The sequence below is a fragment of the Chiloscyllium plagiosum genome, chromosome 14 (assembly GCF_004010195.1).
Source record: "Chiloscyllium plagiosum isolate BGI_BamShark_2017 chromosome 14, ASM401019v2, whole genome shotgun sequence".
In the NCBI taxonomy this organism is placed as follows: Eukaryota; Metazoa; Chordata; class Chondrichthyes; order Orectolobiformes; family Hemiscylliidae; genus Chiloscyllium; species Chiloscyllium plagiosum.
The window spans coordinates 6,434,943-6,449,418 of NC_057723.1; the positions used below are offsets into that span (position 1 = coordinate 6,434,943).

Genomic DNA, 14,476 nt, shown 5'->3' on the forward strand with positions numbered 1-14,476 from the left:
ACCATCTATTTCCCTGCAGTCTATATCTTCTATATCCTTTTCCACAGTCAATACTGATGTAAAATATTCATTTAGTATCTCCCCCATTTTCTGTGGCTCCACACAAAGGCCGCCTTGCTGATCTTTGAGGGGCCCTATTCTCTCCCTAGTTACCCTTTTGTCCTTAATATATTTGTAAAAACCCTTTGGATTCTCTTTAATTCTAATTGCCAAAGCTATCTCATTGGTCTTCTAAACTCCATAGGATGCAGGCTCAGCCTGCGTAGCCTGGCCTCAGAAAGCAATCTGCTCATTCCACAGATTAGTCTAGTAAACCTTCTGTGATCTCTTTCTGACACATTAACATCCTTCCATTAGTCTGGTGACCAGTACAGTACAGGTATTTCTGGTATAACGCGTATTTTGTCAACATGAGTTGGCTATAACACAATTGATGAATAGTGGATGCAATTTGGATAGCGCAAACTTTCTACTGCACAGGGATAGTGATTTACTGTAGTGATCTTCTCCAGTGCAATTTTCTATAGTGATCTCCTACAGAGTGACTTTCCATATAGTAATCTTCTATAGCGTGAGGTTGCACAGGAACATAACCCTTCCGTTATACCCGAAATATCTGGACTGTGCACAGTGCTCCAGATGCAGTCTCACCAATACCCCGTGTTACTAAAGCATAACCTCCCTATTCTTACATTCAGTCCCTCTCATAATAAAACACAAAGTTCTATTAGCTTTCCTGATGACTTGCTGTACCAGCACACTAACGTACACCCTCAACACCCAGATCTCTCTGTAGCCCCAAGCTCTGGAACCCCTCACTGTTTAGGGAAGATGGTTCCCTTTTATTCTTTCTGCGGAAAAGGAGAATATCACATTTTCCCACATTGTTTTCCATGCCAGGTCTGAGGCCACTCACGTACCTGATCTGTATCCCCTTGGTGGCTCCTTTTGCCATCTCTGCATCTCACTTTTCTCCCTATCTAATTATCGCACCTTTGATCCCTTTGTCCAAACCATTTCTGTAGAATGTAAAGAGGTGAGGCCCCATCACTGACTGCTGTGACACGCCTCTCAGGGCATCCTGCTGGCCATTTATTCCCACTCTCTGCTTGCTGTCAGCCAGCTCCATGCCAGGACCCTTCTCCCTTCACTGTGAGCTTTTACTTTCACACACTAACGTTGATGCAGCACCTTATCAGGATGCCTTCTTAGTTTCATAGTAATAGAAGAGGGGTAGGCCATTTGGCCCGTCGAAGTTGCTCCACCATTCGTTAAGATCATGGCTGATTGATCCATCGTCTCAGCTCCTCCTATCCGCATTATCCCCTTAAACCTTAATTCCCTTTCTGTGTTTGCCCGTGGCTCATTTCTAATGAGACAGAGGCCTGAGCTGTGTGGAGATGAGAGTTTAGCTTTAGAAACTGAGGCCAGTATTGTTGGGTCTCAAGCAACAATGGAGAACTGCATTCTTCCCACTGTTTATGACGTCCATTAGGATCTGATGGGTTTGCAAGATGTTCAAAGGTAGCCCCAGAGAGAGAGAGAGAAAGAGAGAAGGAATTTGCATTGTATGGTGTACCTCACACCCTCCCAAAGAACTGTACAAACAATGAAATAGGTTTGAAGCACGTTATCGTGAAACATGGCAACCAAACAGCCCAGACCATCACAGAAGCCACCCTCCCATCCATGGGCTCCATTTACAAATCTCACTGCTGCAGAAGGGCTGTGAACATCATTAAAGACCCCTCGGTAGTGCTCTCCTACAACCTGTTCTGTCAGGCAGAAAGTACAGAAACCTGAATGCACCAGCAGGTTCAGGAACAGCTTCTTCCCTGCTGTTATCAGACTGACAAATGGAATCTCTAACCTCGAATAATGTTGACCCTGCTTTCATCGTCCTGTGTGGCCGTATTTCTCGCTCTGCCTAAGCACCCTGTGATCTGAAAGTCCTTGTTTGCTATGATTTGCCTGTACTGCTCGCAAAATAAAACCTTTCACCGTATCTACATGTGACAACAATAAGACTGTTGTGTGCAAGTTTGACTAACGAATCAAACTTGCACAGAACAAGAGCTGAAAATGTGTTGCTGGAAAAGCGCAGCAGGTCAGGCAGCATCCAAGGAAGTCCTGAAGAAGGGCGTATGCTCGAAACGTCGATTCTCCTGTTCCTTGGATGCTGCCTGACCTGCTGCGCTTTTCCAGCAACACATTTTCAGCTCTGATCTCCAGCATCTGCAGACCTCACTTTCTCCTTGCACAGAACAAGAGTCTGCAATATGATATTAATTTCATAATCTATTCTGGACGTTGGATGATACCAAGGTGTTATCTGCGATGTCAGGGTCACCCACACGCCCTGCGAGTGTGCCATAGGGTCATTCTCCACCCACCCACACAGACAGAGTCATGGCTTAATGTCTCCTCAGAAAGTTTGGCACCGACAGAAAGCTGGAGCTTGGGTCTTGGAGTCGACGCTGTCTGATGCAGAGGTGGGTGGGGAGAGAGCAGAGTTAACGCCTCCATTCCGGTGACTCGTTATCGGAACGGGCTTTCTTAACTCCGTTTCTCTGTTCCCCACCCCCTGCCACACCTGATTAGCTTCTGCAGTGTCAGCTCTCCAGCGTCTGCAGTCGGTCAGTTTGCTTTAGTTATCCTACCGCATTTCCTGCCGACTGCTGCGGTTTGACGCTGCATGGGCCATCCCTCCCAAGGAATGTGCAATGCTACAACAAGAACCAGGCGCCTTCTCAATGCAGTGTTCCGAACGATAATCGAAAATCTAATAAACCGGTCTGACTGTTCAAACCCTGCCCCGCTGCCTGGGGCTTGTTGTATATTTCATTATCGTAATCACTTCAGGGTTAAATTAACATTTCAAATGAGCGGTCACACCAGATGTTGAAGGAAGTTAGTTGCTTTGTCTGATCATATTTACAAGAAAAATGATACACAATGCCAGTTAATGATGTGGCTCACAATAGACTGTGGACAATCGCTCACAGCCAGTGGATCAGTCTGAGTCCCTCAGCCTTTATCAGAGCCATTAATAATTCCTGACTCTCTTATTTGCCTCTGCAGGTTGCTTGGATTCAGTGTCGGTTCTGGATAGCAGCAAACGATGTCTGCCAAAGGAAAGGTAATGTGGAGAGTTGTGAGAATCAAAGGGTATGGGGGAGAAAGCAGGAACAGGGGACTGAGTTCAATGATCAGCCGTGATCCTATTGAGTGGTGGAGCTGGCTCGAAGGGCCGAATGGCCTCCTCCTACTCCTATTTTTCTCAGTTTTCTGCATTTCCTATGTTTCTCACACCACGGCACGAATCAATTCAAAGGAGACTGAGGGAGAAGGGAGTTCAGTGCCCCCCCTCCCTCCCCCGCCAGCCATTATCAAGTTCCTACATTTGCATAGCGCCTTTCACAGCACCAGGAATCATTCTGCAGCCAGTTATTTTGGAAGTGTGGTGACTATTGTGACGGAGGAAACCCAGACCCAGTTTGCACACAGGAAGATCCCACAGACCTGATAATTGATTTTTATTTCAGTGATCGTAGAATCATAAAATCCCTACAGTGTAGAAACAGGCCCTTTGGCTCAACAAGTCCACACTGGCCCTCTGAAGAGTAACCCACCCAGACCCCTACATTTAACCCCTGACTAATGCACCTAACCTACACATCCCTGAACACTTTGGGCAACTTAGCGTGGCCAATTCACCTAACATGCACATTTTTTGAATTGTGGGAGGAAACCCACGCAGACACGGGGAGAATGTGCAAACTCCACACAGACAGTCGCCCGAGATGGGAATTGAACCTGGGTCCTTGGCGCTGTGAGACAGCAGTGCTAACCACTGAGCTCTTTGTTCAGGATCAATGAAAATTGCCAGGGGGGGTGTTTTCTCTGGTGGGCCCTGGGTAATTAGCTCTACCTCAGTCAACGTCACTAAAACAGAGCTTTTCATATCATTCTCATGTTGTTTGTGGGATCTTGCTGTGTGAAAACTATCAGCCGTGTATCTAAGGTCCAGTATCTCGTGTTCTTCTGCTCAAAGACGTGCTGAATATTGAAACAACTGACACTAAACAGTTTTGCTCATTTCACATAGCAAAAGTAGTTAGGTGTTGAAGATCGGAGGAAATTAGACCATAAGACATAGGAGTGGAAGTAAGGCCATTCAGCCCATCGAGTCCACTCCGCCATTCAATCATGGCTGATGGGCATTTCAACTCCACTTACCCGCATTCTCCCCGTAGCCCTTAATTCCTTGTGACTTCAAGAATTTATCAATCTCTGCCTTGAAGACAGTTAGAGTCCCGGCCTCCACTGCACTCTGCGGCAATGAATTCCACAGGCCCACCACTCTCTGGCTGAAGAAATGTCTCCGCATTTCTGTTCTGAATTTACCCCCTCTAATTCTTAGGCTGTGTCCACGGGTCCTAGTCTCTTCGCCTAACAGAGACAATTTCCTAGCGTCCACCCTTTCCAAGCCATGTATTATCTTGTAAGTTTCTATTAGATCTCCCCTTAATCTCCTAAACTCCAATGAATACAATCCCAGCATCCTCAGCCGTTCCTCCTCGACTAGCACTCCCAGATCCCTCTGTACTTTGGCTTTACGAATTTTCTCACCATTTAGAAAGTAGTCCATGCTTGTATTCTTTTTTCCAAAGTGCAAGACCTCGCATTTGCTCACATTGAATTCCATCAGCCATTTCCTGGACCACTCCTCCAAACTGTCTAGATCCTTCTGCAACCTCCCCACTTCCTCAGTACTACCTGCCTGTCCACCTAACTTTGTATCATTGGCAAACTTCGCTAGAATGCCCCCAGTCCTTTCATCCAGATCATTAATATATAATGTGAACAGCTGCAGCCCCAACACTGAACCCTGTGGGACACCGCTTGTCACCGGCTGCCATTCTGAAGAATTGTAGGAGATTGCTGTGAATCTCATTAAATCATGAGAAGTGAGGTGTCCAGAGCTTGATGGTAAATATCAGTAGTCACTGCAGAGTTAAACTGTGTAGAGGGAGCTTTACTCTGTATCTAACCCTCATGCTGTCTCTGTGCAGGGTGTGTTTGATTGGGACATTGTGGAGGAAGCTTTACTCTGTATCTAACCCTATATTGTCCTGTGCTGTTTGATGGAATAGCATAAAGAGGGAAATTACTCTGTATCTAACCCCATGCTGCCCCTGTCTTGGGAGTGTTTGATGGGACAGTGTGTCCCAGAATAATTACTCTGTATCTAACTCTTTGCTGTACCTGTCCTGGGATTGTTTGTTGGAGACAGTGTGGAGGAAGCTTTACTCTGTACCAAACCCTGTGCTGACCCTGTCTTGGGAGTGTTTATTGGGGACAATGTAGAAAGAGCTTTACTCTGGGACAACATTGGGTTAGATTTGAAAAGGGTAGCGTTGGAAAAGCACAGCAGGTCAGGCCGCATCCGAGGAGCAGGAGAATTGACGTTTAAATGCTCTGCACTGACCCTGTCAGGACTGGGACAACATCAGGTTAGATACAGTCCTGAGAGCATTTGACGGGGACAGTGCAGTGAGAGCTTTACTCTGTACTTAGCACACACTGTTGCCTTGAATTGTAGCAGTCGGCATGGTGTAGGTACCCCTGCAGTGCTGACTTGGGGCCTAGTGAAAAGATCTGACGTAGCCTCGGCTGACCCCCACCCCCCCATAAAGGTCCCAGCCTTTTACCTGCTTTGATAGCTGAGGTGACTTGGTGAGTGGAAATCCCAAAACTCTGTCTCAATGACAATGTGATTGATGTCAAGTAAACATGATTGGGTAGGAACTTGCTGGGAGATGGTCATAAGACAATGAGATCATTGTTGCTTGGTACGTGAGTGGCTTGAATGTTCTCAGCTCCTGACTGCCTGCTGTTTCTACCCTGTGCACATTGACTGATGAGAGCGCTTGCTCGAAACGTCGACTCTCCTGCTCCTCAGATGCTGCCTGACCGGCTGTGCTTTTCCAGCACCACACTTTTCGACTGCTTTAGTCTGTGACCAGCCTTGGAGTGTGTGTTAAGCAAACAGTTGTCATGTTTTACTGTGATTCTCGAAGTGAGTTTAAGATTTGACCTTGGGGGAAACAAAGCAGAAACACAGTTATCTCAGGGAATAAAGTTTAGAGTCGGCTTCAGTTAATGTGTAGCCTGTCATTAAACTGACGGGATTAGCAATTGATATTTTTGCGCAGTGAGAGGTGTTGAATTATTCAGTGCGGTTCGTGTGCTGGATTATAGCGTTCTGGTTTCAGGGATGTCCAACATAGGCTTGTTGTGTTGCAGTACTCAAGCCCAGCCTTAATTAAAATGAAGGTATTTCCGCAGTGGTCAGGAGACCATGAGATACACTGACTGGATTACACTCTTAAAAAAAAACACATCTTTGGAGGAGGGGAGTTGCATTGCTTTAGCCTCCATGGAGGATGGGTTACACTGTGAGTGTTGGGAAATTCGTAGACAGATGTAGGATGGGCAGTTAGAAGTATATTAGGGGACACGAGGGAAAACATTTTCACCTGGACATGGGGTGGGTGCCTGGAATTCACTTCTCAGTTTGGGGGTGATTTTGGGTAAATGCCTAAACACAATGGGAAGGGACTGGTACCTGCAGCCAAAGTGCTGAAACCCACCCAACTACTGACCAGATACAGGAATGTGGGCTTAGAAAAGGCAGCTAGTTATTCGCTTAGTACAGACACTATGGGCTGAATGGCCTCTCTCTGTGCTGTAATAGTGTGTCCTATCCAAAACATCGATTCTCCTGCTCCTCAGGTGCTGCCTGACCTGCTGTGCTTTTCCAACGCCACTCTTTATTGACTCTGACCCTCCAGCATCTGCAGTCCTCACTTTCTCCGAGAGTGTGTTGGCTCTCAAGTTCTGAAGGTGACAGAACAATCTGAACCAAATAAATTCAATGTCTCTTGCTCATTCAGTCCGAGCTAATACATTGTCAGTGGTTACAGTGGTCAGCATAGCTGCCTCACAGAGCCAGGGACCTGGGTTCAATTCCACCCTTGGGCGATTGTCTGTGTGGAGTTTGCACATTCTCCCCGTGTCTGCGTGGGTTTCCTCCGGGTGCTCCGGTTTCCTCCCACAGTCCAAAGATGTGCAGCTTAGGATGGATTGACCATGCTAAATTGCCCCATAGTGTCTACTGATGTACATTTATTAAATTAAACTCCATCTGCCCCTCATTGGCCAATTTGTTCAAGGTTCCATTGTAATCTGACTTAACCTTCTTCGCTGTCCACGACACCACCGATTTTGGTAACACCTGCAAACTTACTAACTATATCTCCTATATTCATATCCAAGTGATTGATACGGTGAATTAGCAATGGGTTACAGGGATAGAGGTAGGGGGTGAGTTTGACTGGACAGCCCTTCGGAGGGTCATTGCAGACTCGGTGGGCTGAATGGCCTCTTTCTGCGCTGTAGGGATTTTACGATTTGGCAAGCTGAAACAAATTTGAATAAGTTAGGAGGATTTTAAAAAAAAGTTGTGCTTTAACTAAAAAACAAAACGGTGAATTACCCAGCGTATCAGGCAGTATCAGTGGAGGGAAATAGAGTTAATGTTTTCAGTAGAACTGGATATACAAATAAATGCTCAGGTCATGCAGAACTCAGACCAGAGATATGAAGTCTAAGCTCCTTATCTTGGCCACCTCAGGACTCAGAAGCAAGAAAACAAACTGAGAAAGGGAACACCAATTTACTCCAGCATGAGTGTTGGCTTCTGATTGGTTGGACCATGGTGTTGGCATGGTGATACAGCAGAAGCTGTTAACTGTCAATCTTAATTGCAAAGTCTCAGCACAGGTAGGATGGATCTGATTGGTCAGGGCGTTGCCATGCAGCAGGATTGGCAGATTCCAGTTACCAGCAGTCAGTGAGAAGCATACAGGGATGGATTATTCCTTTCTTGCGCAAACAATGGAGTCCTGTGTGTAAATTCATGCAACTTCTGGTCATTTAAATTGGAGGTAAAGCTTTCTCTACACATTTAAAATGAAAGTAAAGCTCCCTTGACACTGTCAAAAAGTGTGGTGCTGGAAAAGCACAGCCGGTCAGGCAGTATCCGAGGAGCAGGAGAATTGATGTTTCGAGCATAGGCACTTTCTGATGAATGACTTATGCACGAAATGTCGACTCTCCTGCTCCTCGGATGCTGCCTGACCTGCTGTGCTTTTCCAGCACCACACTTTTTGACTCTGACCTCCAGCATCTGCAATCCTTACTTTCTCCCTTGACACTGTTCCCATCAAACACTCCCAGACAGGGTTAGGAACAGAGTAAAGCTCTCTGTACCTTTTTAATCTGAATAAAAAGGCAGGAGCATCGTTGTAACTTCAGCTAGTATGGGAATCGAATCATTACAAACCAGCATCCAGCTACCGGAGCTAACCTTCCTTTGCTGCAGTGGCGATGGCCGATGCTAGGAAATGAGCACTTACCTTGTGTCACATCCATGATTTGGATGTGAATATTGGAGGTCTGGTTAGTACGATTACAGATGACACCAATATTGGCGGTGCAGCGGACAGCGAAGAAGGTTGTCTCAGAGTACAACGGGATCTTGATCAGATGGGCCAATGGGCCGAGGAGTGGCAGATGGAGTTTAATTTAGATAAATGTGAGATATTACATTTTGGAACGGCAAACCAGGGCAGTTAATGGTAGGGCCCTGGGGAGTGTTACTGAATAAAGGGACGTAGTGGGGGGGGCAGGTGCATAGTTCCTTGAAGTGGAGTCGCAGGTAGACAGGGTGGTGAAGAAGGTGTTTGCTTTGCTTGCCTTCATTGGTCAGTGCAGAGGAGCTGGGAGGTCATGTTGCACCTGCACAGGACATTGGTTCAGCCACTTTTGGAATATTGCGTGCAGTTCTGGTCTCCCTGCTAAAGGAATGATATTATGAAACTTGAAATGGCTTAGAAAAGATTTATAAGGATGTTGCTGGGATTGAAAAGTTTAAGCTATAGGGAGAGGCTGAACACGCTAGGGCTGTTTTCCCTGGAGCATCAGAGGTTGAGGGAAGACCTTATAGAGGTTTATAAAATCATGAGGGGCATGAATAGGGTGAATAGACAAGGTTTTTTTTTCTCTAGAGTCCAAAATTAGAGGGCATAGGTTTAAGGCGAGAGAGGAAAGATTTAAAAGGGGCCTAGGGGAGGCAACGTTTTTACTTGGTTGGTCAGGGCGGTACGAAGAGGGTGGTACGTTAGGGAATGAGCTGCCAGAGGAGTTGGTACAATTTTTAAAGGCATCTGGATGGGTACATGAATAGGAAGGGTTTGGAGGGCCATGGGCCAAGTACTAGCAAATGAGATTAATTTAAGATATCTGGATGGCATAGAAGACTTGGACTGAAGGGCCTGTTTCCGTGTTGTACATCTCGATGACTCTATTTCCTTGTTTATTTTTACCTCTCCAATCGTGTCTCAGGTGAAAGGCAGCACCTCTGACTGTGCTGCACTCACTCTGTACTGTGCTGGGACCTTTCCCCCGGGTTAGGTGCCCAGATCTCTGGAGTGAGCCTTGAACCCATGGCAGAGGGTGATGTCCGTCTCAAAGAGTCCTTTGGAAAGGCAGATTAGCCAGTCAATTTACATTGTATTGCCAAGCTTGCTCTGCGCACATTGGTTGTTGTGTTCCCTACTTTACAACAGGGGCTACAATTCAAGATATAATTCATGGGCTGCACAACGTCTCAGTAGATCTTGAGGTTGTGAAAGTCTCTATAGAAATGTGAGTTCTTTCAATTGTTGGACTCAGTCCTGTACAGGGATAACGACAGCCACTTCAGGAATACATCTCAAGGCCCACGGATGGGGGAGGAGAGTTTCACTGAGCTTGCTAAAATCCTCGGAATTTCGTGAGTTTGCAATTTCAATCGCCCCTCTGGGCAAACAAAGAGAATTTATTGTAGCTGTTGGTCTTAGCTCAGTGTGATTGTACAGTGTGTTTGTTAATTCCTCTCCCACTGTCTGTGATCTTTTGAGACGCTGTGCTAAAAAAGCAATGCTGTTGGATCTGAAATGCATTTATATTCACTCATGGCACCTGGGTGTCATTGGCTCGGCCAGCATGGTCTGGCTGTAATTGTTTGATAGTTTGATTTTGTTAAGAAGTGGCAGTTTAGATAAGTTAATGAAACAAGGAATTGATAACAGGTTCGGTGACTGCACTGGATTGGTTTCATGAAGCTGTTGCGGTAGCTTCCTGCCCTTCCACTGAGCTGTTAGGGAGTTCTTCCCTGGAATTCTTTCCGCTCTCTCCCATTGGAGATAGCAGATCTCCTCCTGGGCACTGCCTGATGAGAACTCTCCTCAGCGCTGGATTGGAGATCTCAGGCAGGTAGCTCACCTCACATCAGCCAACGACTCATGGGTGGTCATTATCCTCTTGTCCACCTCCACGTGAAGGTTAGTTTTCATACCTTTGAAGAAAAAAACCTTCTAATTTTTGAAAACATTGCACTCTGAACAGGATTGTGTGGTACACTCAGAGTTGCAGCTGTGAGACAGTTGAGTGAGGTGTCCAGTGATACGGGGAATACTGAATAGGAATTTGAATGAATATGGGTTTCAGGGTGACCTGAATTTCAAGCGTGGGTAAACAGATAGGGGAATTCCACACCAACCATGACTACTGAACTGTATAAATGCAACTGTATAAATGTATAAATCGAACTCAGCACCACCTTCCTAACCTGCAATCTTCTTCCTGACCTCTCTGCCCCCACCCCAGTCTGACCTATCACCCTCACCTTGACCTCTTTCCACCTATCGCATTTCCCAAGTCCCTCCTCCCTACCTTTTATCTTAGCCTGCTGGACAAACTTTCCTCATTCCTGAAGAAGGGCTTATGCCCGAAACGTCGATTCTCCTGTTCCCTGGATGCTGCCTGACCTGCTGCGCTTTTCCAGCAACACATTTTCAGCCCTGTATAAATGCAACACAGCCTGTCTTGCTCATCTCTCCAACTGTACAAAAAGCCTCACATCAGCTCAATGGGGGACATGGTCACTCAACACAAAGTCACGAGTTCAGGCAATTCAGGCCAGAGACTGGGCACGGCCTCCAATCAGGCACTGAGAATTCAGTGCTGACGGAGCACTTCACTGTCAGAGGGTCAGTGCTGAGGGAGTGCCGCACTGTTGGAAGGTCAGTGCTGAGGGTGTGCCGCACTGTTGGAGGATCAGTGCTGAGTGAGTGACACACTGTCGGAGGGTCAGTGCTGAGGGAGTGCCGCACTGTTGGAGGGGCAGTGCTGAGGGAGTGCAGCACTGTCGGAGGGTCAGTGCTGAGGGAGTGCCAGTCTGTCGGAGGGTCAGTGCTGAGGGAGTACCGCACTGTCGGAGGGTCAGTACTGAGGGAGTGCAGCACTGTCAGAGGGTCAGTGCTGAGGAGTGTTGCACTGTCGGAGGGTCAGTGCTGAGGGAGTACCGCACTGTCGGAGGGTCAGTGCTGAGGGAGTGCTGCACTGTCGGAGGTGCTATCTTTCTGATGAGGTATTAAACCAAGGGTGAACCCCCCCAAGGGGAAATCCCATCTTGTGGAAGTGTGGGCGAGTTGTTTCATGCCATGGACAATATTTATCCCTCACACTTTCCCTCCCTGTGTAACTAACTGTTTAAACTGCCTCATGGTTTTCATTATTAAATATTGCCCCCACACTGTCTCTGTGGAATATTTAAGGGGGGTGTGAGCGTGGGCGACGTAGTGAACTTGAGTCCATCTCAGCCACGTGCACCTGGCCTGCTGTGACACGACCTGATATTTCGATTCTGCTGGCTGTAACCATATATGAGAATGCAGAGATCACAGTGAGACAGAGTCTGTGAGAAACGCTGTTATTTATAGCTGAGCTGGTTATTGCCAGCAGCTGCTGTGTACTCAGCGAGTGAGTGAGTACTGTGGGGGAGGGGAGGGGAGGTGAAGGGGGAATAAAGTGGGGGCCCTGTCTTCGATTGGACATGATGACGGATTTCGCGGTTGCAACGATAACGCCAGGCAGCTGCAGCACATTAGCACCAACGGAGTGCTCTGAATTTCGGGCATTCTTCACTTGTTGCTTGATCCAGATCTCCATGGCAACAGGAAGATGCTATTCCGTCCCTCGAATTTGGACCTGCCGTTCATTTGAATCATGGCCGGGTTACACTTCAGTTCCTTGATTGGCCTCGGTAGAGTTAACCCATCAGTAATCTCAAGACAGTTGTAATAGGCCCAGCATTTGAAACCGACTGGAGAGGAGTTTCTGGAATTTTCTCTGTTTTCTTCTGTGTGTGAGAAAATGTTTCCTGATTTCACTCCTGAACGGCCCAACTTTAATTTGAAGGTGCAAACCTTCCGTCGTGGGGTTCCAGTAGAACACAGAACAATACAGCGCAGAACAGGCCCTTCGGCCCTCGATGTTGTGCCGACCTGTGAACTAATCTAAGCCCATCCCCCTACACTATCCCAAAATCATTCATGTGCTTATCCAAGTACTGTTTAAATCCCCTAATGTGGCTGAATTAACTACATTGGCAGGCAGGGCATTCCACATCCTTACCACTCTCTGAGTAAAGAACCAGCCTCTGACATCTGTCTTAAATCTATCAGCCAGGAGAAAGTGAGGACTGCAGATGCTAGAGATCAGAGCTTAAAAATGTGTTGCTGGAAAAGCGCAGCAGGTCAGGCAGCATCAAAGGAACAGGAGAATCGACGTTTCGGGCATAAGCCCTTCTTCAGGTTTATGCCCGAAACGTCGATTCTCCTGTTCCTTTGATGCTGCTTGACCTGCTGTGCTTTTCCAGCAACACATTTTTAAGCTTAAATCTATCACCCCTCAATTTGTAATGCCCCCTCGTACAAGCTGACATCATCATCCTAGGAAAAAGACTTCCACTGTCTACCTTATGTAATCCTCTGACCATCTTGTATGTCTCTATCAAATCCCCTCTTAGCCTTCTTCTGTCCAATGAGAACAGACCCAAGTCTCTCAGCCAAGTTCCTCATAAGACCTTCCCTCCAGACCAGGCAACATCCTGGTAAATCTCCTCTGCACCTTTTCTAATCCTTCCTGTAATGGGGCGACCAGAACTGTACACAATATTCTAAGTGTGGCCACACCAGCGTTTTGTATAGTTGCAGCATGACTTTACGGCTCCAGAACTCAATCCCTCTACCAATAAAACCTAGCACACCGTATACCTTCTTAACAGCACTATCCACTTGGGTGGCAACTTTCAGGAATCTATGTACATGGACTCCAAGATCCCTCTGCACATCCACACTACCAAGAATCTTTCCATTGACCCAGTACTCTGCCTTCCTGTTATTCTTCCCAAAGTGAATCACCTCACACTTAGTTGCATTGAACTCCATTTGCCACCTCTCAGCCCAATTCTGCAGTTTATCCAAGTCTCTCTGCAACCTGAAACATTCTTCCAAACTGCCCACTACTCCACCAACTTTAGTATCATCTTCAAATTTAGTAATCCATCCACCTATGCCTGCGTCCAAGTCATTTATAAAAATGACAAACAGCAGTGGTCCCAAAACAGATCCTTGTGGCACACCACTATAACCAGACTCCAGGCTGAATATTTTCCATCAACCACCATTCGCTGCCTTCTTACAGAAAGCCAGTTTCTAATCCAAACTGCTAAATCACCCTCAATCCCATGCCTCTGCATTTTCTCCAACAACCTACCATGTGGAAACTTATCAAAGGCTTTACTGAAGTCTAAGTATACCACATCAACTGCCCTACCCTCATCTACATACTTGGTCACCTTCTCAGAAAACTCAATGAGATTTGTGAGACACAACCTGCCCTTGATGAAACCTGCCCCCTGTAAAAACGCCATCCCATTCTCCCAATTCCTTCGACTCCGCCGCATCTGCTCCCAGGAGGACCAGTTCCAAAACCGTACAACCCAGATGGCCTCCTTCTTCAAGGACCGCAATTTCCCCCCCGACGTGGTCGACGATGCCCTCCACCACATCTCTTCCACTTCCCGCTCCTCCGCCCTTGAACCCCGCCCCTCCAACCGCCACCAGGACAGAACCCCACGGGTGCTCACCTACCACCCCACTAACCTCCATGTACAGCGCATCATCCGCCGCCATTTCCGCCACCTCCAAACGGACCCCACCACCAAGGATATATTTCCCTCCCCTCCCCTAACAGCATTCCGTAAAGACCACTCCCTCCGTGACTCCCCCGTCAGATCCACACCCCCCACCAACCCAACCTCCACTCCCGGCACCCTCCCCTGCAACCGCAGGAGGTGCAAGACTTGCGCCCACACCTCCCCCCTCACCACCCTCCAAGGCCCCAAAGGAAACTTCCATATCCGCCACAAATTCACCTGCACCTCCACACACATCATCTATTCCATCCTCTGCACACGATGTGGCTTCCTCTATATTGGGGAGACAGGCCGCCGACTTGCGGA

At 47.3% G+C, this 14,476-nt stretch overlaps 1 protein-coding gene across 1 annotated transcript in view; it reads left to right on the forward strand.

The window, feature by feature from the left end:
- The window catches only part of LOC122556442 (annexin A6-like), a 58,049-nt gene that overhangs the window by 5,395 nt on the left and 38,178 nt on the right, over positions 1–14,476 (forward strand). Inside the window, exon 2 of the mRNA XM_043703091.1 lies at positions 3,082–3,139. Coding sequence (XP_043559026.1) covers positions 3,122–3,139 — 18 coding nt within the window. The 5' untranslated portion in view covers positions 3,082–3,121. The remainder of the gene's footprint in view (positions 1–3,081; positions 3,140–14,476) is intronic.